General features: G+C 45.0%; 1 protein-coding gene and 1 long non-coding RNA gene across 3 annotated transcripts in view; one reads left to right on the top strand and one right to left on the bottom strand.

The window, feature by feature from the left end:
• Positions 1 to 16,797, bottom strand: part of LOC137232341 (uncharacterized) — a 35,762-nt gene extending 18,965 nt beyond the window's left edge. For both annotated transcript variants that reach the window (XR_010946976.1, XR_010946977.1), the window contains exons 1-2: positions 16,665 to 16,797; positions 7,177 to 7,364 (exon numbers count right to left, since the gene is read on the bottom strand). This is a non-coding gene — a long non-coding RNA (uncharacterized lncRNA). The remainder of the gene's footprint in view (positions 1 to 7,176; positions 7,365 to 16,664) is intronic.
• CDCP1 (CUB domain containing protein 1) overlaps positions 15,938 to 24,252 on the top strand; it is a 57,044-nt gene continuing 48,729 nt past the window's right edge. Inside the window, exon 1 of the mRNA XM_067754094.1 lies at positions 15,938 to 16,172. Coding sequence (XP_067610195.1) covers positions 16,091 to 16,172 — 82 coding nt within the window. The 5' untranslated portion in view covers positions 15,938 to 16,090. The remainder of the gene's footprint in view (positions 16,173 to 24,252) is intronic.

The following is a 24,252-nucleotide window of genomic DNA, read 5'->3' as shown; positions in this document are numbered from 1 at the left end:
GCAAATCAAAATCACCCATATTTCACCCAGCTAAAGATAATCATTATCAGTAACATATTGGTATATTCCTTTACCATATTTGTTTTTCTTTACGTAACTTTAGGGTTTTTTTGGTTTGTTTCAGTGCATGTATGAATTAACATAATTCTGATGATACTCGAAATAAACTGGAGATTACAATTTTACTTGAGCATTACAGCTAAGCATTTTCCAGTTTATTGCACACTCTTCATAAATATCAAGTTTAAGAAATACATAATTTTCCACTGGATAGATGTATCCTCATTTACTTGCCCATTATCCTATTTGGGGACACTTAAGCTGATACCAAATTTTGGCTTTTAAAAACATTTGTCATGAATAAATTTGCAAATTATGATTTAAAAAGCAATTTGTAAGTGAGGGAAATCGAAAAATTATGGAAACTCATGACAGAAGAGCTGACTAATTGGTCTTGATTGTGGAAAAGATTAATTTAAAAACTTTCCTATCTAAAAAAAAAAATGGTTCTGAAGAACCTAGGGGCAGGACAGGAATAAAGACACAGACGTAGAAAATGGACTTGAGGACACAGGGAGAGGGAAGGGTAAGCTGGGATGAACTGAAAGAGTGGCATGGACTTATATATACTACCAAATGTAAAATAGATAGCTAGTGGGAAGCAACTGCATAGCACAGGGAGATCAGCTTGGTGATCTGTCACCACCTAGAGGGGTGGGATAGGGAGGGTGGGAGGGAGACACAAGAGGGAGGACATATGGGGATATATGTATATGTGTAACTGATTTACTTTGTTATAAAGCAGAAACTAACACACCATTGTAAAGCAATTATACTCCAATAAAGATGTTAAAAAAAAAAAAAACTTTCCTAGACTCATGATTGGAATTTAAATAACCAGGGGTGTTTTTGTTTTGTTTCATTTTTGACAATCAAAGCAAACCCAGAGGAAAGAACAGTGATTGGGAGTCGGGACACCTGGTTTTCTGATGGCTTTGCCTCTTGCTGTGTGACCTTGGGCAAGTCACACAGCCCCTCAGGACTGGATAAAATGAGCAAACTAGATGGTGCTGGCCCTGGTGCCCGCAACCCGGGCTGGTTCTCCGTCCTGCACCCACACCTTTGTAAACAGCGCCTTCCTTGGTCACCAGGTTTGAGTTGCCACTTGTTTCCTGCCCCCTGAGTAACAGAGCAGCCTGGGGACATGCATTGTATAGTCTGCAGGCCTCAGGGTGGGCTGGCAGCAGTGCCCTAGAGCAGAAGTGTTTGATTAACCATTGAAAACGACTGAGGACTTCCCCGGTGGTCCAGTGGTTAAGACTCTGCGCTCCGGATGCTCCCGGGTTCAATCCCTGGTCAGGGAACTAGATCCCGCATGATGCGACTAAAGATCCCGCGTGCCGCAACTAAAAGATCATGCGTGCTGCAACTAAGACCCGGCACAGCCAAATACATAAATAAATGTTTTTTAAAAAGAATAATCTAGTGAAGTGGTTTAAAACAAAACGAAACGATTGATGTTGCTTCCTATGTACAGACACACTAAGATAATCAAGACTCTTGTTAGGATGAAAGAAAAAAAATCCCGAGGGCTAGAACAAGGTGATAATATGCTACTATTTGTATAAAAATACAATATAGAGCCAGATACACATATGAAAAATACATATGGAGCTCGGGACCCAGAGAGCAGCAAACGGCTACACAATGATCCGTGGCAATCACGAAAAGTGTGGATGCTTGTTCCCCAGATAATCACTTTATTTTACACATGGGTAAGAGTTTGCTCACTGAAGAGGCCACCTGGTGAATGACACAGACATGGTTGGATGAAGTGAAGCCAGTTTCCCCAAACACTTCCTGGGCCCCCAGGCTGACCTGTGGCTGAGACCTCACCCGCCACCCCATCATCCCTGACCCCTGCTCAGCCCCATCAACAGACCAGCAAGGACTGAGCCCTCAGAAGCTAAAAAGAGAGATGGAAGGAGAGCGAAGGGACAGGGATACAGAGGGAAGGGAGTGAGAAAAAGAAAGAGTGGCCATCTTCTGAACAACCAGGAAGATCTTGGCAAAGTTCTGATGATGTTCCATTTAGAATGAGCCTTTAAAAAATGATATTCTTTAAAGCAGCCTGCCTCTTGGATGTCTTTCTGTCTCTTAGCAACTCAGAAAGGCAAAGGACTGTCCTGCCTGGGATGGGACCTGAGGCCCAGATGGCCCTGCCTCCAGTCCCAGCTCTGTCCTTCCAGCACAGCAACAGGTGGCCAGACCCTGACAGCCACCAGCCTCCGGGAGCACTGGGCACCAGAACCCCCGAGAGCTCACCCCCTGAAATGAGCCACTCCAACAACCTGACAAGGCATTGAAGCGAAGCCGCTGAAAGTGTGAAGGCCCTGGGAGGGACAATAAGAAGGAGCAGAGTCAATGTTTCCAGATGTCTTTTTTCTTATCTGTCGGGATTAATCTTTGGTGACAGAGCAATTAAATTGGATGGAGCCCGTGGGGGAATGAATATGAAGCAAGATGTCCTGAATAATAAGGGGAGGAGGAGGAAACTGCGGAGATTGCATAGAGTGGACAGAGTCCTGCCCAAGGCGGCACACATGGCAGCAGGCAGCGGGGACCCTGGAAGACAACCAGTCGCCTGGGGCCTGAATGCCACTCACTGCTTTTGAATCTTCAGGCTGTTATTTTGCCAGGTTCCTCTGTTCTAGGGGCTGGGCTGGTTGGAAGAGAATCACTTTCTTGCTCTCTCCTCTCCACCTTCTGGCTGGGGTCAGTAACTCCGAGCAGCAGGCCAAGGCCAGCTTGACCACAGGCCGTGATTTATTACAGAAAATTTCTCTTCTGCCCTCCTACCAACTGCCTCCTGCCACCATTAGTACCCAAGCTAGTCAGTGTCTCCAAGCCTTTTTTATTCCTGAAAAATGACCCAGGAACCAAAGATAAAAATGTTGTCTTTCTAGTAACAGCCGATGTTTTACAGTAGCTTGCCAGGTGCCAGGCCCTGGGTTCAGTGCTTTACGTGTAATATCCCATCTGATCCTCACAACAACCCTATCAAGTAGATGCAATTATTTATCCCCAGTTTACTGGTGAGGAAATGGACACAGAGAGGTTAACTGACTTGCCCAAGATCACACTGCAGGCTAGATTTCAAGCCAGGCAGTCTAGGAATGTGTTTCCTTAAGGACAATAGTGCACCTCATTAATGATAAAGCTGCTCAGAGTACAAAGCTTAGATCTGTGGCCAAGGGACTCCTTAATACCTCACTCTTAAGTTAAACTGGCCTAGCCAATCAGTCATGGCTGGCTGTGCCAGAAGGGGGTGGGGAGTGGGCCCTGGGGCACATCTCACAGAGGAAGCAAAGGACATCTGTACCCCAAACTGAAGAATACCTAAAATCAAGGAGGTAGGTCATCCAAGTAGGAAGAGGTGGGGTTTGAGGACCTGGCAGGCTGAGTTTCTTAATTCAGTTTCCACTTTTCACTGGTTCTGAAGAATATCTATAGATGTGCCGTGAATACTGTATGTCCTCAAATCTCAAATACCATCAGTGTATCTGACACCATTATTGCAGGTACCTCTAAGAAGAAACATACTATTTTCTTATCTAATGATCTGTAAGATGCAACCCAACTTCAAAAATGTTAATATGTGAGAAAAAAAAAATGAGTGTCTCTGAGTCAATGAAATATGGTAAAAGGTTTCAAGGTGAAATAGGCTTGAGAAACCTTTGAGTTAATCAGGCCTCTTTATTGCCAGACTTGTCAGACCTTTTATTATGCTCATGTGTGCTCTGAGTCTCTAAGAAGGGGTAAGGAATGAGCGTTTTCCGCATGCATTGGTCCAAAGAACCTTTTCTACCAGAGTGTCCCAGAGAAAGGGCGATCTGTAGCACCAACTCAGAAAAACCTACTTTAAGGAAGAGAGGAGCATGTGGGAACTGAGCCCCAAATCCAGGAGTATTTAAATCTGAAGAGAAAAACATCAAACAGACATTGGAAGAAAAACCTCGGAAGAAGACTTTGGGAGGGAACTGAGGTGAGGGCAAGGGAAGAAGAGATGAGAGAAACATAGGAGGTTGACTCTTAAAAAGAAATCCAAGCTCCACCCTAAATGAGAGGAATTGTAACTTTCCATCACCTAATGTGGGACTGAGCCTAGTGACCCCCTTCCAGAGAGTCCTGTATGGAAAAGTGGGGGCAGGGAGAGAAACCTGATGAGCACCACCCCAGCTCAAGATTAATATCAACAGTGATAAGTTGATCAAGATTAATATCAACAGTGATAAGTCATGTTGATAGTTTGCACTCTTGATGAGATGTGATGAAAATGTCATTACCTTGAGGTCTTCCTCCCCCAAACTCATAATCCCAGTCTAATCATGAGAAAAACATCAGACAAATCCCAACAGAGGGGCATCTTACTATATACCTGACTAGACTCCTCAACACTGTCAAGATCATCAAAAACAAGGAAAGGGAGAGAGACTGTATCAGCCAAGAGGAGCCTAAGAGACATGATAACTAATTGTAATGTGGGATCCTGGATCCTTAGTAAAAACTAGGGATGTCTGAATATGGACTTTAGTTAATAATAATGTGTTGGTATTGCTTCATTAATTGTAACACACGTACCACACTAATATAAGATATTAATAGGGGAAACTGTCGTGGGGGGGTACATGGGAATTCGCCGTACTATCTGCTCAATTTTTCTGTGAATCTAAAACTGTTCTAAAAAATAAAGCCTATTAATAAAAGAAAAGAAAGAAGGAAAGAATCCAAAGAGACAATTATCTGTCCTGTGGGGAAAAAAAGAAAGGTAATGTTGCTTGAATTTAACTGGAAATCACCCATCCTGACATGGACATTTTGTGGTTCAGGCAAATCTTCCAGCTGATTTGTCAGGAGTCCATGGAGGAAAATGAAATAGAGGGTGGTCATGAACATGACCATGTTTTCTGATCCCCAAATCCATTCAGGTGACCTGAAGATGGGAATCAGGACTCTTGTAGAAAATCTAAGATAGACAGTTGGGTATATTTATTACTCAAGTGGAAAAGAAACAGAAAGGCTACCAATATAGTAGTGGAAGACTTCAACCTGGCCGAGAACAGCTACAGAAATGTGATGAGAATGGGGAAAAGCAAATTAACTTTAAGAAAGGGAATTGGTTTGGGTTCTCAAGTATTTATCCCAACTAGACCTTGTTCCTGGTAAATGCTCAATAAATACATATTGCTTACTGTTGGTTTCATTCCTCCACAAATATTTTTGAAATAGTTGTAAACACTGAGCTAAGGTCTGGGGAGATCACCCAGATAAATAAAATGGGATTCTTGCCAGCCACTTAACCAGAAACTCTGTGTTTCATCAACTGCAAGGCACATGTCTTAAAAACTTTTAACATCTCTGTAACTGGGGCACTTCTCACAGTCGTTGCCCACCAGTGGCAGCGCGGTCATCATGACTGGACACACTCACACTTGACCATCACTGTTCATAATGCATCACCTTCCATTGCATTATATGCATGGTTGGTTCTACGCATACAGGGTCTAACTATCATTTAAAATATCGTCAAAAAGATGACAATATAATTCACCGTGGAAACAAACAGTTGGCATGGGCACAGGAAGGCATGGAAACAGGGCAGTGGGACACAAATGTAACAGCCCAGTAGCAATTATCTGCCTTTAGAGGAATGACTACAATTTTGTATTTTCTTGCAAAGCTATAACCAAGTGCTTACAGGACTTAAGAAAGGACGTAGAAGAAATAGAATTCCATTAAGCTGTTTTGTCACTGAGAAGTGTGCAAAAGGATGGCAGACCACACAGCAAGCGACAATGCAAGGGAGTGTAGAGGAAACTGAGTCCCAGGGATTGATGAAGGCAATGTGACACCTGAACCACAAAAGCCGGTGTGAGCGATGCCCCTGCAACAAGGGCTGCCCAAACATCCATCCGCCAGCAACCGCTGATTTTGACTGAACTTCTACAATTCAGCCGAGGAAAGAATAAAACTATGAGGTTAGTGGAAAAGGAAAACACTACCTTGGTATTCTATGGCTGGCGATGTGCCATAGGTGAATTCACAGCATTTTTTCTTTCTTGGTTGTACAGAAACAATAATGTTTCTTACCATGGGTGCTATCTTTGATTTGCTGAAATCTATTATGCGTATTGAAGGAAGAAAAGGAACTGTCTTCATGTAGGAAAGGTTACCTGCATGATAAGGTTAGTTCTGAGGAATCTAAAGGTATCAGAACTGGGTAACACAGTGGGCATCAGTAGTTGCTAATGTTACAAAAAGGAGACAATTGGTGCCTCCTGACAGAAGCCCACAGCCCCACCCGTGCAGTGGCCCTGCTGAAAAAATCAAGCATGAGGCAGATCAGGCTTTGAGATCCAGTTTAAAGGAACTTCAGAGGGCAAAGGAATAGGATAAACGGCCCAGTTTCTTCAACAAATAAATTTTGAGAAAAAATTAAGAGATGGGGGAATCTACTGATTAAAATGAATTTGAAAGACATACCATGAACTTAATGGTTCACTTCCAAGGAACAGAGCAGGGAAAGGGGGAGATAGTAACTTTAGGACGGAGAAGCCAAGAGACACCACTTATACCAGAAATGAAGGTGAGCATCACCAGTGATGTCCTGTGGATGTCACCCACCCCTGATGGGATGTGATGAAGTGCTCTGCCTCTGTGCTGTCCTTACCAAAATCCATATCCCCAGTCTGATCATGAGACAAACATTAGACAAACCCAGACTGGGGAACCCTCTAGAGGATACCCGGCCAGCACTCCTCAAGACTGTCAAGGTCATGAAAAATGAAAAACTGAGAAAATGTCACAGAGCAGAGGAGTCTAAGAAGACATGATGACTAAATGCAATGTGGTATCCAAGATGGAATCTTGTAACAGAAAAAGGATATTAGTGGGGAAACTGGTGAAATCCAAGTAAAGTCTAGAGTTTAGTTAATAGTAAAGTACCAGTGTCAATTTCTTAGTTTTGACCAATCTCTCATGTTATGGAAGATATTAACATTAGAGGTACCTGGGTGAAGAGTACATGGGATGTCTCTGTACTGACTTTGCCACTTTTCTGTAAATATAAAATTATTCCAAACTAAACAGGTTATTTTATTTAAAAAAAAGGCATACCAGGGCTTCCTTGGTGGTGCAGTGGTTGAGAGTCTGCCTGCCGATGCAGGGGACACGGGTTCGTGCCCCAGTCCGGGAGGATCCACATGTCGCAGAGCGGCTGGCCCGTGAGCCATAGCCACTGAGCCTGCGCTTCCAGAGCCTGTGCTCTGCAACGGGAGAGGCCACAACAGTGAGAGGCCCGCGTACTGCAAAAAAAAGAAAAAAGAAAAAAAAAGGCATACCAATCAATTGCAATACAGGAAAGATGTTTTGATTTTGATTCAAACAACTAAACTATTAAAAATGATTTTAATGAGACAACTGTAAATTTGAACACTGACTAGATATTTGATGCTATTAAGGCATCATCATCCATTTAGTTGCAGGTGTGGTGATGGCTTTGTTGTTACCATATGATCAAGCAATTTTGCTCTGGGTACATAAATAAAAGGACTGAAAGGAGGGATTCAGATAGATACTTGTACACCCATGTTCCTAGCAGCATTATTCACTATAACTAAAAGGTGAAAACAATCCAAATGTCCATTGATGGATGAACGGATAAACAAAATGTGGTATATCCATACAATGGAATATTATTCAGTCTTAAAAAGGAAGGAAATGCTGACACATGCTACAAAATGGATAAACCTTGGAGACATTATGCTAAGTGAAATAAGCCAGACACAAAAAGACAAATATTGTATGATTTCATTTATATGAGATACCTAAAATAATAAAGTCAGAGAGACAGAAAGTAGAATAATGGTTGCTCAGGGGACGGGGGGTGGTGGTGGTGGAGGGAGAATGGAGAGAGGTTGTTTAATGAATACAGAGTTTCAATTTGGGAAGATCAGGAAGTTCCGGAGGTGGATGGTGATGGTTACACAACAAGTGCAACCTGAGCCACTTGAGGATATGGATTGGATTCTCAGCCCATTAAGTGGGGTGGGAGGGCACTGCAGGCAAAGGTAGTGACCAATGGCTTTGGTGTTGTTGGGTTAGCCCAGTCTTTGCCCGTCCAGCTCTCAAGCCAGTTCTGGACTAGGGAAGTCTCAGAACCTCGGCCCACACCCCTTCCCCATCCTCTCCTCCTTCTGAAACCATCTTCCTGTCACCAGGCCTGGTGTGACCATGGGGAGGGGCATTGGCCATTCTGGGGAGAAACATTTCAGCAGAGCAGTGGGGGTGGAAGCCAGGCTGCCAAGGTCAGAGGCAGGTGGTAGTGTGCTGAGTGGGTGGTGGGCATGAGGATGCCGGCAGAGTTGGACCAGGTTTTTTTTTTTTTTTTTTTTTTGTGGTACGCGGGCCTCTCACTGTTGTGGCCTCTCCCATTGTGGAGCACAGGCCCCAGGTGTGCAGGCTCAGCGGCCATGGCTCACGGGCCCAGCCGCTCCGCGGCATGCAGGCATGCGGGATCTTCCCGGACCGGGGCATGAACCCGTGTCCCCTGCATTGGCAGGCAGGCTCTCAACCACTGCGCCATCAGGGAAGCCCTGGACCAAGTTTTTTTTAGGAAGGAGAGCTCACAGACTCCTGGCTGGACACCTGGCTTCCGCTCTGAAGGTGACTTGCTGTGTGACTTGACGGTGTCACATCCCGTCTCTGTGACTCCATTCAACAGGAGGTGACAACCAGATGAGCTCCAAGGCTCCAGCTCAGTGGTTATGACTCAGTTCCCTCTCCCGGGGGAAGAACATCTCTGAAGGCATTCTAAAGGCCGTTTTCCTCCCACACTCCAAGTGAAAATATAGGAAAGAAAGAAACAAGGCTGGCAAGCACAGGCCTGACGTGGGTATGGGTCATATCCGAGGGCGGTGCTCTCCAGGGAGGGCAGGGTCTGGCTTTCCTCACCCTGCGGGCAAGAGACTTACAGGGAGCTGGCTGCACAGGCTTAAAAAGGGAGGAGAGGAGAGCTCTGTCTCCTGCTTCACGTTTCCTCTTTCCTCCCCTGTCATTTTACCGTGACCTCCTAGGTGCCATGATTTGGGGAGGTGATGAAGTGCAGATTCCTGGGCTTCAGGTAACTTTGGGGTGAGCACAGAAGGTGCTTGGCGGCCTGCTGGCGAGTTCCTGAGTCACGCAGATGCACGTTCACGCAGCCCTGGTCCGCAGCATGACTAGTTGCTCCTTGAGGATTTTCCTTGTCTTACTCATCCCAGGACTGAAATTGTACCACATGGTTCCCCCTTGGGCAAATTACTTGTCAAACTGGGCTTCCCTGGTGCTGCAGTGGATAAGAATCTGCCTGCCAATGCAGGGGACACGGGTTCGAGCCCTGGTCTGGGAAGATCCCACATGCCATGGAGCAATGAAGCCCATGTGCCACAACTACTGAGCCTGCACTCTAGAGCCCGCGAGCCACAACTACTGAAGCCCGCGTGCCTGGAGCCCATGCTCTGCAATGAGAAGCCACCGCAATGAGAAGCGTGCGCACCACAACGAAGAGTAGCCCCCACTCGCCGCAACTAGAGAAAGCCTGAGCACAGCAACGAAGATCCACCACAGCCAAAAATAAATAAATTAATTAAAAAAAATTACTTGGCAAACTAGGAACACCTATCTCATCCCCAGACCACAGCGAACTCCTCTGTTTCAAGGCTCACAAAGGAGCCTCTGCCCAAACTGTGACTGGGAGGTTTTCTCCTTGAAACAGTGGTTGGCATTACAGTGACAGTAAGGGCTGTTTGTGCACCGAAAGAATCTCCCCGTTGTTAACTTGCTTAATCCCCTGGAAAGCAAAGTCTCAGAGAAGCTGCCTCATGCAGACAGATGTTCTTTCCACCCCTCTGTTCAAACCAGATGAAGTCCTGGCCCACCAGACACTGGCCAGTCCCACAAGGCCAGGGTCTCTGCCAGACACCTGGCATGGGCCACAATGGCCTCTTTCTGGAAGCCAGGGGCCCACCCCTTTTTAAAATGAACACTTGCCATTCATCTTTTCAGGGTCCCAAGTTACAAGGAGCTCCCCAGGCTCAGCTGGCCGGGTTAGCAGGGCCATCCACGCATTCATCAGCTTGATGAATCCATTCATTCCCCAACTATCTGCTGAGCAGTGACTACGTACCAAGCACTGTTTTCAGCACTGGGAACATCCAGATGAGTAAAGACGAGACAACTTCCTGTCCTGGGGAACTGACGCTTTCGTGCTTGAATGAGATCATGAAGAAGTTGGTCTCCAGACCTCTCTTTCCAGAGTCCTCCCCTCCACCCCCACCAAGCTGATACCCTCTCCTTTCATACCAACCCCCATAGCAAAGGCAATCACAGCCACCTTTATTATGCATTTACTATGTCCCAAGCACTGTGCTAAACCTGTTACATATATTATCTCATTAATCTCTACAGCACTTTCTGAAGGACGTCCTCTCATAGCCCCAATTTGCAGGTGAGGAAACTGAGGCATATATAGAGTTGCACAAGCTGGTAGGTTGCAGAGCCTGTATTTGAATCCAGGACATCTGACTGCAGAATCGCATTGTTAGTCATTGAGCCATTCCACCTCTCTCATTTAAGTCAAATTCCTTTTTGCAGTGAATCACTTGAGTCTGCTTTCCCTTAACATTCCACGGCACCGGAAAAATATCCCGTGCTTGCCTAAGGATGAGGTTCCATTACAAGGGACTGGAAGCCCCAAATCACAGAAGCTTCAAAAAAAGTTTATTCCTCAGGGCTGCTGTGTCACTCCACGGTGCCAGCTCCTTGTCTCTGGTTGCTCAGCCGCGTGTGGCTCGAGTGCATCTGAAGAGCATGGGTATGCTGAGGTGTGGAGTAGGCACATCTTGGCCAAACACTTATTATTTGAGGATCTCATCAACAAATGTAATGACTGCATTTGATTTTATTCTGTGCAATGGTTCGCTCAGGAGGGACTTCCACAATCCTTGGCCATACATTTTACAACTTGACTCAATCTGGTCTCCAGTTTCTCTAAGCCTAGTGCACATCAACCTGGAAATTCCTTACCTCTCCCTTGAGCTGGATCTTGTGCTTCTTGTGTCCAGAGGCAAATACATCATAAAGATAAGAAAGCTCAAATATCACTGTGCAGCCCTTCCAAAGGCATGTACTCATCTGGTCATGTTTCTTGTAAAATTTGCAAAGGCATGTATTTCAAATGCAAAAAGAGTTTTCCCCCACCTCCCCTCTATCCCACCTCCCCTGATGCAATGCAGGATTGAGTGGCTATGGGCATTTTGGGATCTGGCTAAGGAGAAGTTGAATTGGAGATACATTTAATTGGGGGTTGCTAGGATATCTTTACATAATGTACGGTCACTTTCGTGTCGCTGCTTGCCCTCATGCTGTAGTAGCGGCTTCCAGGAATACTCCTCCCATCCACTGGGCTGACTCATCAGGTGAGGTGACCAAAAGGAGCAAGGTCAGAGATGGTATTATATTATGAATGTGTCCTACCGTGCCCAACCAGAAGTATGTGGATAGTGGAGGAGGAGGAATCAAAGAAGCTAGTCTGGAAAATTCTTCCAATTATCAAAACTAAAATTTGAAGCAGAACATGCAGTTCTCATCATGTCTTATCAAAAATGAAGGTTTCTATTTTCTGTCAGAAATAAATGGATAATGCAGCATATAAAATTATAAATGTCCCACACTATTTTGGTCTTTAATAAGAATCACACATATAGAATTTGTAAGAATTCCTGTATTTGTAGGGCACAACACTGTAATGTTTCTATAAACACTGAGTATTTCTATGTATGAATTCACATGTCTAAGGTGTGCCAACAAATAAAGATTGCATCTTACCTTATCTGATGCATCTTGATGAAATCTGGAAGTTCCAGAACAGATAGTACACACATCAGTGAAGCAAAATGAACTGAAGAAATGAATGAATGAATGATACAGAGCTGTACCAGTGAGTTAATTGTGAAGACATCACATTTTTTTTTGATTTTGTGACATTTGGGGTATTTTTCAATTTTTTCAAGTTTGTGATTTGTTGTCATTTCTTTACTTATTCTAAATAAATAATTATTTTCCCCACTTGATTTTCTATTTGTAATTCTGTATTCTTTTTCTTAAGTTCAGCCCCACACACCTGCATTCACCCCTCTCTGTGTATCGTGCATTTCTTGTTTTAATAGAACACATCCTCCAGTATTTTCCTGAGAAATGTGTGTGGGAGTTTGTTGTTTGGAGGTTTTGTTGGTTTTGTTTTTGTTTTAGATTTTGAATGTCTAAATCAGAACCTTACCACTTAACTGGTAATTTGGCTGGGTATAGAATTCTTAGTTGGAAGTTATTATACCTTCAGAATTTTGAAGGTATTGCTTCATTGTCTTCCAGCTTCTAGAGTTACTGTTGGGAAATGCAAAGCCATTTTGATTTTCATTTCTTCTCATGAGACCCTGGAAATTATCTGGAAATCACAAAATGTTCTCTTTGTTCACAGGTTCCTGAAATTTCACTGTGATGTACCTTGATGTGAGCCTATTTTATCCATTGTGCTGGATGCTCCATGAGTCTTTAAATCTGAAAACTCATGTCATTCGGGCCTGGGAAATTTCTTGAATTATATTACTGATGATGTCGTCTCTATTTCATCTGCTCTCTCTTTCTAGGAAACCCATTATTCAGATGTTGGATCTCCTGAACTGGACCTCTAATTACCTTAATTTTTCTCTCCTATTTTTTACCTTTATCTTTTTGCTTTACTTTCTGGGAAATCTTCCAACTTTTCTATTTATTTTTTAATGTCTACTATAGTTTTAAAATTTTTCTAAGAACTCTTCTGTGGGTCCCTGAATATTCATTTTTTATAAAATCCTGTTCCTACTGTATAGATACAATATTATCTGCTACCTTTCTAAAGAAGTTAGTAATTGTTTTGCTTTGATTTGTTTTGTTTTATTCTCCTTATATAGTCTCTCTTCTCCAAGTTGCTTTTTTCTGTTTAGTTAGTTGGTTGATTTTGACTCTATCATGTTAGATGCTTTCCTCAGATGTCTTGAAATCCTACCGCCTGGTCATATTTAAATGTGAGAGATCAAAAAGCTGAATTGGTGTGGCTTACCAACTGGAAACATCATTGTAGCAATATGGTCAGCCTATTGATGGGGATAAACATCTGTATCTTTAGGTCTTTCCCCTTGAGCTGGTCAGATTCTCCAGAAGAAGACTCTTTCTATCTCCAGAATGGACTGAGACTATTGCAATCTGGGAGGCAAGTTGGGGCCTGGCGGCTAGGGAGCTCAGCATAGAGAATGCATATGTTCCTTTTATCTACCTATTTTTCAGAATGTTTCCTAGGCCTTCAGCTATGCCTGGCACTCCTCAGCCCAGTTCCCTCAGTTTTAATCTCTTCAGAAAACAATGCTTCAGACTTCTGCTGAGGGACAGTTGCCCAGCCAGAAGGAATGGAGTACAGTTTCCAGAGATCTAACTACAGTGTTTTTCAAACAGCTTTCTCCCGGGCTTCATTGTTTTAGCCTCTCCTTCACCCTCCCATTCCAGAATACCTTGTGCTGCCAGTTCCTTAGGGTTGGTTTATTGTTTTGTTTTTGTTTCTTTTTGAGAATTCTATCATATAAATCATGCTACTTCTCAATTTTCCCCATTACTGGCTTACAGTTACCACTTGTCCATCTGCTTTCCAGCTTCCAAGAGGATCCTGCTGTTGTCTTCTGTCTGTTCTCCCTGTCTTTGTAGGCTTATGTCTTTTCTTTTTAATTCCTGTTTTGTAGTTTTTGTAGGGTTTCCAGAGGGGTCAAAATTAGATAGAATAGTCTGTTTTAAAACTCATCTTTCAATGTCATTTTTCTCTGGCAACAGACTGAAGCTGCCTGGATTTCTTCCAGTTCAGAAATAACCTTTTAAAATGGACTCCTTCCATTCAGCCAAGTTTGTAAAGACAAGACATTTCCAAAATTTGGCAATGCTTCGATTACACTCTACTCCAAGAACCAAGCTATTACCTCAAGACATCTTGAATTCAACTATGTAGCTGGGTTGTCATGCAAAGGATGCTGAAGTGCCTCCCCACTTTCCTCATCTCTTTCTCTTTGCTGCCATTATCTGGAAGCATCACTAATCCTTCACATCTGAGAATTATTGACTCATGTCATTTACAGAAAGTTAGTTTCACCCTCCCAGTGAGATAAGTTAAGCAAACTTCAGAAAATTATACAGTAAAGAAATGACTTGTTCCTTAGGCTTAAAGCTGTCACAAAGTATTTCCAGTATTTTCAATTCAACACGTTGCCATTATCATCATCATCATCATATGTGGAAAACAATGGTGTTATGCATGCTAGGAAAAGATGCTGGGGTATATATGCCTGCTTAGAATTAGGAAAACAGACACAATCTGCTTTACTCTCCTGTTACCATAAACATATTTGAAAGATGTTTAGATTTTCTGAAAATTTCTTTCTCTTGATGAAGCTGCCCTCAATTCCTTGGGGAGCACCAAAAGCTTTCCTACTTTTCTCATCCTCTTCCTTCCCTCTAGGCCTCAGTTTCCCCATCTGTCTGCCTGAGGCAGAAAGTGAACTGGAAGGTAAACTCTGATGTTCCCCCCAGCTCACAGTCCAGGCCCTGCCATAGATGGAAGGGTGAGGGGGGCAGTCATGTCCGCAGCCTGGACATCCCTGCCTCCCTCGTGGACTGTGGGCAGAGTTTGCTTTATTCTCATCATTGAAGATACACAGAAGGAGGGGATGAAGCTCCTAAGAGATGGTTTCTCAGCCCTGCTCCCAATGAGTGTAGGGACAGCCTGGAGAAGCTCAGTTCCCCCAAGAATCAAACAAAAGTGGGAGCTGAACGTAGACCAATGCTCTTTCATGTGTTCTTCTTCCAGGTTGTTCTGGGTGACCCTGGCCCAGCCTCTGGCTGCCCACTGGCACAGACAGACCCAGGGGGGCCCTTGGAGTCATTTTGGCAGAACCTTGGTCTGCTAGCTGAGAGTCCCTGAACCATCCACTGCCTCTCCTTGTGGCCCTGTGACCCTGGACATGGTGTGTGGTCTGCAGGGGGTAAGAAGAATCTATAGGACCTCGGAAACCAGAGAAAGATGGCACACCAGCAGCTGGGAGGAGGAAAAGATACCCAGCGCCATTGATTTACAGCCCAACGACTGGAGTAAATGCCTCACGCTAGTACCATACATACTATTCACAACTCAAGGAAGGGGCCTCTGTGGACCTGTTGAGGTTTCTTCTCTTGGCCCTCTGCAGCCTCATGCATTTATTCACTCATTCATTCACTCTTCAAAAATGTAACAAAGCAACCCCGTTTGTGGAAACCCCTTCAGGGGCTATCAAATCCTGCCTCCATAAATTACTAACTGGCCTGGTGACCTTGGGCAGGTTGAGTGACTCAGTAAATGTTTCAATTGTTATATGGAAGGGTTGCTGTGAGCACTAGAAATACTGTCTGTGAAGTGCCTGGAGTTGGCTTCAGGCTCACAGTTTGGCAAAGAATAGCTGTAGCACCGGCATTAAAGTCCAGCAAGCCTCCAGCCCAAATGAGGAAGCAGAGGCAGAAGCCAGGACTTGATGATCCACAGACATGATCCCCCGGAAAAATGCGCGGCACAGTGGCCTCCTTTGTCGCCCGGAAAGTAAAAGGAGGCCTGACTGGGTTCCCCAAGGGCGACCTTCGCGCCCGTAGACAAAGTCTTGAGAGGAGCGCCAGCTAGCCCTCGGAAGGTGGCTACAGGTCCCACTGCTCTGGACGAGAGAGGCGGGTGTAGAGGCAGGAAGGGGAGGAGGAAAGGGAGGAGGGGACTGACCCACCCAGCTAGGGCTCCGGCGGCGCTAGGCGGAGCCAGGGCCAGTCCGGCCCGCGCTCAGGTGAGCGAGACGGGACGGAACTAACAGAAGCCCGTGCCAGGGTCGGGCCCGCGCCCGCCGCTCCGAATCACGGGCTACATTCGCTTTCCCCGCCGAGACCGAGGCGCCACGGAGCCATGGCCGGCCTGAACTGCAGGGTCGCGGTCGGACTGCTGGGGGTCCTGCTGCTGGGCGCTGCGCGCCTGGCCCGCGGATGGGGTGAGTGCGGCGCTGCCAGTGCGCGGAGCGCTGAGGGGGCACTGGGCTTTGAGGGTCTACACCGCCCGCCACGGTGGGGCGGGGCGGCGCGGGCGGGGGACACAGACGGCTCGGGCCCCCCGGAAGCCCGGCTCCGGGGCGTGCCGCGACGGGAGTGGTGGCCGTACCCTCCCGCATTCCGCGCGACCTCGCCCAGGGCTCAGACCACGGCAAGTGGAGGTGTCCCCGAGCGGGAAGCACCGCGGTGGTCGGGGCCACGAGCCGGGCGCCGTCAGAGAAGGAGAGAAGGGCGCGCGGACGCCGGGCCCGGGGAACCTCGCTGAGGTGGCGCGCCGCGCGCTCGGGGGCTCTACCTGGATTATCGATGGCGCCGGGCTGGGCGTGAGGAGGGAACTTCACTCTCTGGCGCACCCTCTACCTCAGCGCCTGGGTCAGAGAGACGGGGCGAGAAAACGGTGGTTTGGCGCCACAACATCCCACCTTTTTTCTCACCTTTTCCCCTGTCCGTCCGCTCCTTTCTCGCTCTCCCGAAGTTTAGGAACATTAATCCAAAAATGAAAGCACTTCTGTGCCGCGGAGGCTCTGCACGACCCCGCCCCTCGCACCCGTGGGTAGTGGACTTGGACAGCGGAAGGGGGTCGGCAGAGGGGGCAGTCCACAGTTGTGTGGGAATTCCGAGTTCCGGTGGGGGGCAGGGACCGCCACATCCCAGCTACCTGGGCCTACGAGGAGCCCTGTGGGCCCTGGAAGCATTAAAACCGTACTGGTCTCTTCATGTAAGAACTTGATTTGAGGCCTTTCCTGAGACTAGTACAACTTTTGTGTTTTTAAAAGAGCTATCCAGGAAGCGATTTGGGTTTTTGATTACCCTTTGCTGCATCTAAGGGGACGTTTGTGTTTGGCAGGCAGGTATATTAGAGGAAATTAAGTTAAAAGAATCGATCTAAGCAGATGAGTTGAACTTGGGCGTTCCGGCAATTGCCATCATGACAAATCCGAGACTGGAAAGCTTCCTGGTTCTTTTCTCCAACAGCAGTGAGGTGACATATTGCTGCACAGAAGATGGGACGTTGAAAATATTTACTGTGTTTATTGTAATTTGGACTGAGTTTTCAAGATTCCCTTGAAGAAAAAGTCAGTTTAATAATAAAGAGTAGAGGCTTCCCTGGTGGCGCAGTGGTTGAGAGTCCGCCTGCCGATGCAGGGGACATGGGTTCGTGCCCCGGTCCGGGAAGATCCCACATGCCGCGAAGCGGCTGGGCCCGTGAGCCATGGCCGCTGAGCCTGCGCTCTGCAACGGGAGAGGCCTCAACAGTGAGAGGCCCGCGTACCGCAAAAAAAAAAAAAAAAAAAAAAAAAGAATAAAGAGTAATTTAGCTAATGAAAGTAGGTGTAAATGTATGTGTGAGGAAAAATAGTGTGCCCATCACACTTGAGCGCTGTCTTGAAACTCTGGGAATTGTCTGAGATGTTTCCGGTTGTCTGTGATAACAGTTGAGAACTCCTCCAGTAAGAGTATGGTGTAAATCAAGGCATCAGTGCATTACTGACAACCATGACAGCTTATCCTGAACTGGCTTGTGTTACATGTCTGATTCCTCCCTGTGGCCTGGAGAGGCTGCCATTTTGGTCTCCAGTGAGTCCAGTGGAGTCTGTTCTTTCCAGGAAGTTCTTGACTGTTGGAGCCGTGTCTCTTGGTTCATTGTATAGATACAGGGAAGCCCAGGAACTTTCCCATTTTACCTTCTTAAATCTTTCCTGTGGTCTTAAGAAGTGGAACTGTGAGACCACATCTCTGGGCTGAACTAAAGGTTATCCCTTTGTGGTTGGAGCAGTCACAGAGTACATTTGCTTTGCCCAGAGTCTTGGGGTTGATCTAACTGGTGGAGACCTTCGAGAAGTTAGTAGAGTCTGTCCTGAAAAGATGGAGAGAACCAGAGAGCCTAGCACAGTGGATTTATTTTATAAATCCCTGAACTCTCTTAAGACTCTGCAGAGTGAAAATGATGTTGGTGTCACTGCAGAGATGAAGAGTAAAGGAAAGTTTGCATCTTGGTGGGGTGTGTTTGTTTGAGTTTGGTATTCCCACCAGCTCTCCCACTTCTAAGAATGAAAGATTGGTTAAGTTAAAATGGCCTTGTTAAAACCTCAACTTAGGGACTTCCCTGGTGGTGCAGTGGTTAAGAATCTGCCTGCCAATGCAGGCGACACAGATTTGAGCCCTGGTTCTGGAAGATCCCACATGCCACGGAGCAACTAAGCCCGTGCTCCACAACTACTGAGCCCACGTGCCACAACTACTGAAGCCCACGAGCCTAGGGCCCATGCTCTGCAACAAGAGAAGCCACTGCAATGAGAAGCCCACCCACTGCAACGAAGAGCAGCTGCCGCTCACCACAACTAGAGAAAGCCTGTGCGCAGCAACGAAGACCCAACACAGTCAAAAATAAATAAATTTATTTATTTTTAAAAAAAGTTTAGTCTAAGAGTTTCAAGTAGGATAGCATTTAAAAAAAAAAGAAAACGAAAGAAAAAAAAAAACCTCAACTTAGTGGCTTTCCAAGAACCACTCAGGTACCAGAGTCTGGGTCAGTGACCCCATTCTTGCCGCCATTGTTTCTTGCCAAAAATATGAGTAGGCATCAAATGACGTGTTCACTCACCCTGGTGAGTGTGTGTGTTCATCATTCTTCAGATTCAAATGTGTAACTGGCAGAACTGATGAGTCCTCCCCCCACTCTAACCCCCACACCCACACAGACTGTTTCTCTGCTGGCTGTAGACATGTGCCCGAGTGCTGACCCATCAGCCTCAGGGGTCACTTCATATGTTACCGTTTTGTCTGTAATGACTGTACCCTGCCCCCCCACATTCTTCTAGGGGTTCTCCCATGCTATCAATGTGGCAAAAGGAAGTTGAAATTACTTAAATGTTTTAAGTAATATATATATAATTATTGTAGAAAAATTGGCAACAAATATAACAAAATATCTGTGAGCAAACCACCTTGGTCATTTTGGTGCACAATTTGAGTGTGTGTGTGTGTGTGTGTGTGTGTGTAAAACCAAAAATGGGACCATCCCTTTGTATAGCTTTAACTAGTCCCCTATTGGTGGACATTTAGATTGCTTTCAATTTTTCCTACTAAAAATAGAACATGTCCAGAGTTTCCCTTGTGGCGCAGTGGTTGAGAATCCGCCTGCCAATGCAGGGGACACGGGTTCGATCCCTGGTCCGGGAAAATCCCACATTGCTGTGGAGCAACTAAGCCCGTGTGCCACAACTACCGAGCTTGTGCTCTAGAGCCCGTGAGCCACAACTACTGAGCCTGCGTGCTGCAACTACTGAAGCCCGTGCGCCTAGAGCCCCTGCTCCACAACAAGAGAAACCACTGCAATGAGAAGTCCACGCACCGCAATGAAGAGTAGTCCCCACTCACTGCAACTAGAGGAACAACGAAGACCCAAAGCAGCCAAAAATAAAATAAATATATATATTTTTAAAAAGCTTTAAAAAAATAGAACATGTCCAACAATAGGGGTCTGTTCAGTGAAAAGACGTTAAAAATTATATAGCACAGATTCTATAATGACATGAAGTGATATTATCTTTGCATTGCTAAGGTTATAAAATAGTGTCAACTGGATTATCCCATTTTGATATATCTGAGAATGTGTTCCTGTGGCTCTATTCTGCACATTCTTGACTATTTGCTCCAACTAAAATTCTGGAAATAGAATTGCTGGGATGAAGAGTGGAGAAGAGGTTAAGGTTTTGGATACACATGTCCATGTTGCCCTGTGGGTAGCTTGTCCTGTTGTTCTGGTGTACCTTCCTGCCAACAGAGTATGAATGCCCTTTTCCCACGCTCCCTGGGCTGTCATCATTGTTGTTTCACTAGCAACTATGGGAGAAGCATTCCTCCCTCTAGCTCAGCAAGCAGGGTCTGAACGGTGTTGGTGGGTATTCAAGAATCTTAGGAGTGCCCCAGCTAGGTGGTACTAATAGTCCAGCAGCACTTTTTTTTTTGCTAAAAACAAAAACCCAGAACTGAGTCCCTTGGCTTATAACACAAGCCTCACCTTCGATTTTGCTCAGTGGTGCTGACTTTGGTTTGGATGGAGGAGAAGGGGAGTTTGCTGGTAAGAAGGATCCATGATTGAGGTCAAGATGGGTGGGACAATGGGGGCGCGATATGGGGGAGCCATAGCTAAGGCTCTCCACCTGGGTGATTAAGAAAAGTTCACACCCCTTAATTATCATTCTAAATTATAAAAATTATTCCACAATCAAATTATTTCAAACCACTTCCTACAACCTTGTAATTAGCCCATCACCTTCTCCTGGGCAGCTGGCAACATTTTAGAGAAACCAGCAAGGAGAGCCAAGTCCCCTCCCTCACCTCTTTGTACCCTTGGGTTTGTATTCAGTACACAAGATTTTTGTTTCTTTGTTTTTGTTTTTTTATTAATTACTAACTACTACTTGTAATACCTAACACATATTGAGCTTCTGCTCTGTGCCAGCCACTCTTCTGAGTATTTTACGTGTAAGCATCTCCCACTTAACATCAGTAATTCATCCCTAAAAACCAGACATACTGCATGAAAACACTAACTGATGACCTACATCTCATTATTTCATGTGGGACAAACTATAAAAACCTACTGCACAAAACCCAAACCCCCAACAGTTTCCAAAAGCATAATGAAACACCAGAAGATACCCATATATAATTAACAACCAATTCTATTAAACGTAAAATTCATGACATCCCTTCTGGATTGCCAGACCATTTACTGTATGTGGCTCTTCACAGACAGTTGCTTTGTGTGTAATAACTTCCTGCACCCCTTTTGTTGGCAGTCGTGGCGTCTCCACCAGATCCTCGTATTCTGCCTATTTTGTTTGCAACATACATTTTTTTTCAAATGTTGTATTGTGTTTGGAGATGTAAATATACATATTTCCTAAATAGACATTGGCCAAAAATAACTGTGATAGATGACACAATGTTTGAGTAATAAAAACTCAGCTGTTTCCTCTTGTGAAAATGTAAATCCAGGAGGCGTTCTTGAGTAGACCTGCTAGTCATTTAGCTCTCCAGCCTCAAGCAAGTACTCCTATAAGCCCTTAATAGAGGGGCACAGAAAGGTAAAGTAACTTGCCCAGGGCTACCCAGCAAGTATGTAGTGATGCTGAGATGGTAGCCCAGGTAGCCTGACTTCGGAACTCAGCTTCTGTCACCAGTGTGCCATGCCCCCTGTGCACAGTGGGACTCCTAAAGACAGCATTTGCTGGTCATCTTAGAGACAGTGTCTGCACTCCAGACATTTTCTTTCATTTTTTGAAAAATCAGCCAACACTTACTGAGGGCTGTGTTCATATTTGTTCTAGGAATGTGTGTTTTTTGTTTTTAAAATGTTTTTTTTTGAGGTCACATTGGTGTATAACATTGTATAAGTTTCATGTGTACAGCATTGTATTTCAGCTTATGTATACCCTACGGCGTGCTCATCACCAAAAATTTATTTTCCGTCTGTCACCGTGCAGTTGATCCCATTTTCCACATTTGCGCCCCCCAACCCCCGACCCCGTCCCTTCCCCTCTGGTAACCACTACTCTGTTCTTTGAATCTACATGTTTTTTTTTGTTTGGTTTGTTCATTTATTTTGTTTTTTGTTTGTTTGTTTCTTATGTTCCACATATATGTGAAATCATACAGTATTTGACTTTCTCCATCTGATAGCATAATACCCTCAAGGTTCATCCATGTTATCGCAAGTGGCAAGATTTCATCTTTTTTTGGCTGAGTAATATTTCATTGTTTGTGTCTGTGTGTGTGTATCTATCTATCTATCTATACATATATATCACATCGTCTTTATCCATTCTTCCATCAGTGGGCATTTAGGTTGTTTCCATATGTTAACTATTATAAATAATGCTGCTATGAATATCTGGGTACATGTATCTTTTAGAATTAGTGTGTTTGTATCTTTGGGTAAATACCCAGAAGTGGGATAGCTGGATCATATGGTAATGTGTATATGTTTTTAATATGTAAACAATATAAAAACTGTACTTAGAAAAAGAATTACCTGTACGTGGTAACAAAATTTCAAATAGTACAAAATGATCTGTGGCGGGGAGAGGGGAGTATATCCCCTTCTACCTCTGACCCCAGGCCTCCTCCCAGAGGCAGCTGTGGTTTCTTGTGCATTGTTCCTGAGCATGTACAAGTTTACAAATATACATACCTCCCTTCTTTACACAAAAAGGAGCACAAATATAGTATATAGTATAGGATGTGTCCCATATGCGTCTTGATTTTTTTCATGTAGCAATCCATCTTGGTTCTAACTCCATACCAGAACATACGGAGCTGCCATGCTTTTTGACAGCTGCATAATATTTCTTGTCGTGGGAGCATCATGTTATATTTAACCAGCCACTTGTTAGTGGATTGTTTCCAATCGTCTGTTGCTATGAACAGAACCTCACTGACCATCTTTACAGCTGACTTTTTTGGGTATATGGACAGGTTTATCTGTAAGTGAAATTCCTGGATGAGGAGTTACTGGGTCAAAGCGTTTGTACAGAAAATGTCAAATAGAAGAAAGTGAGTAATAGGGGAAGCAGCTTGCCCAAGAGCCCAGCTAATAGGTGGTAGTGCCCTCTGTAAATCTGGGCAGTCTCGTTTCAGAGTACAGGTTCTTAACCACCCCAGGCTGCAATTTACTCCTTTCTTTATTCTTTCCAGTTGAAACTAATCATGAACTTTAGGCAAGGGAAATATTTTGAATTTCCTTTCAAATATTTACTTTCAGTTCCGTGATCAGAATGCCGTGAGCACTGTGTATTGAGAAGGCTGAAGACGGGCTTGCACTCTGATAGCTCCTCATGTTTGCATTGAGGACTGATTAATTCTTTATGACTTTTTACCTTGATAAGTCTAATAGTTAAGGTGTAACACCCTTTGAGCTGCTGTAACACAGACCCAGATGTGTCTAATGGCTCAAATGCAATAGATGTTTATTTCTTACTCACAGAAGGTCCTAAACAGGGGATCTCCTCCAAGTAGCGATATGGGGACCCAGGCTCCTTCCACTTTCTGACTCCACCATCTTCAAGAAGTGTGGCTTCTGTGTTCATCCATATCAAACTGATAGAAGATCAAAGAGCAGGAGGGGTCTTACATGGAGGGTTTTATGGTCCAGGAATGGAATTTGTTTCGTATCAATTCTGCTGCCACTCTGTTGACTAAAACTCAGTGGCATGGCTCTATCCACCTGAAAGGGAGACTGAAATGTAGTATAGATGGGAACCCAGGAAGAAGTCATCGTCGCGGGCAGAGTGGTATGAGTGCCAGACTTAAGGGTCAGGACACCTGGTTCTAACTTCAAGTCTTGTCAACAGTTAGCCTTATGACTTGGGAAAAGTTGCCCTGTCTCCTTAGGCCTCAGTTTCCCAGACTTTCATGTAGGGGCTTGGACCGTGCAGAGGAACCACCAGCCCTAATGTCTTATGAGCTGATTTACATGAGCTGATTTGTGGATCTTCTGGAGACCCCCGAGCTATTGGAAGAGCTCAGGCAGGGTCATATCCAATCCCAATTAGGAAAGTGGCTGGAATGGTGCTTGGCACATAGCAGGCACTTAATAAATATCTGTGGAATAAACAAACGGATAATCCAGGTCAAGGCCAGTTCCTTCTAGGAGAGGGTATGAGCTTGTAGACATTAGATGACTTCTTCAGGTCACTGTGAGAAGGTGGCAAGGGCAAGAAGGTCTAAAGCCCAGGTCTTCTGGCTCCAAATCTGATGCAAATCAGACAGAAGAGGAGGAGGAGGGAAGCACAGTCCCAGTGACTGCGTGTGTGGACTGGGAAAACTAGAAAGTAGAAAAAAGAAAATGTGGATTGATAGACGGAGCCACAGCTTTCTGTGTCCCTTCAGGGTGTGGAAGACACCTCCTTGGTGGTCTGGGTTCTCTTCCTCACCTCAGGACCCAGGATCTTCATTCTGTAGAACGTGCTCATAAGTCTCTGCTGGTCCACTTCCAGGAGGAAGTGGATGGGG

The sequence above is a fragment of the Pseudorca crassidens genome, chromosome 10, assembly GCF_039906515.1.
Source record: "Pseudorca crassidens isolate mPseCra1 chromosome 10, mPseCra1.hap1, whole genome shotgun sequence".
In the NCBI taxonomy this organism is placed as follows: domain Eukaryota; kingdom Metazoa; phylum Chordata; class Mammalia; order Artiodactyla; family Delphinidae; genus Pseudorca; species Pseudorca crassidens.
This window is presented reverse-complemented; position numbering and strand designations above follow the sequence as displayed.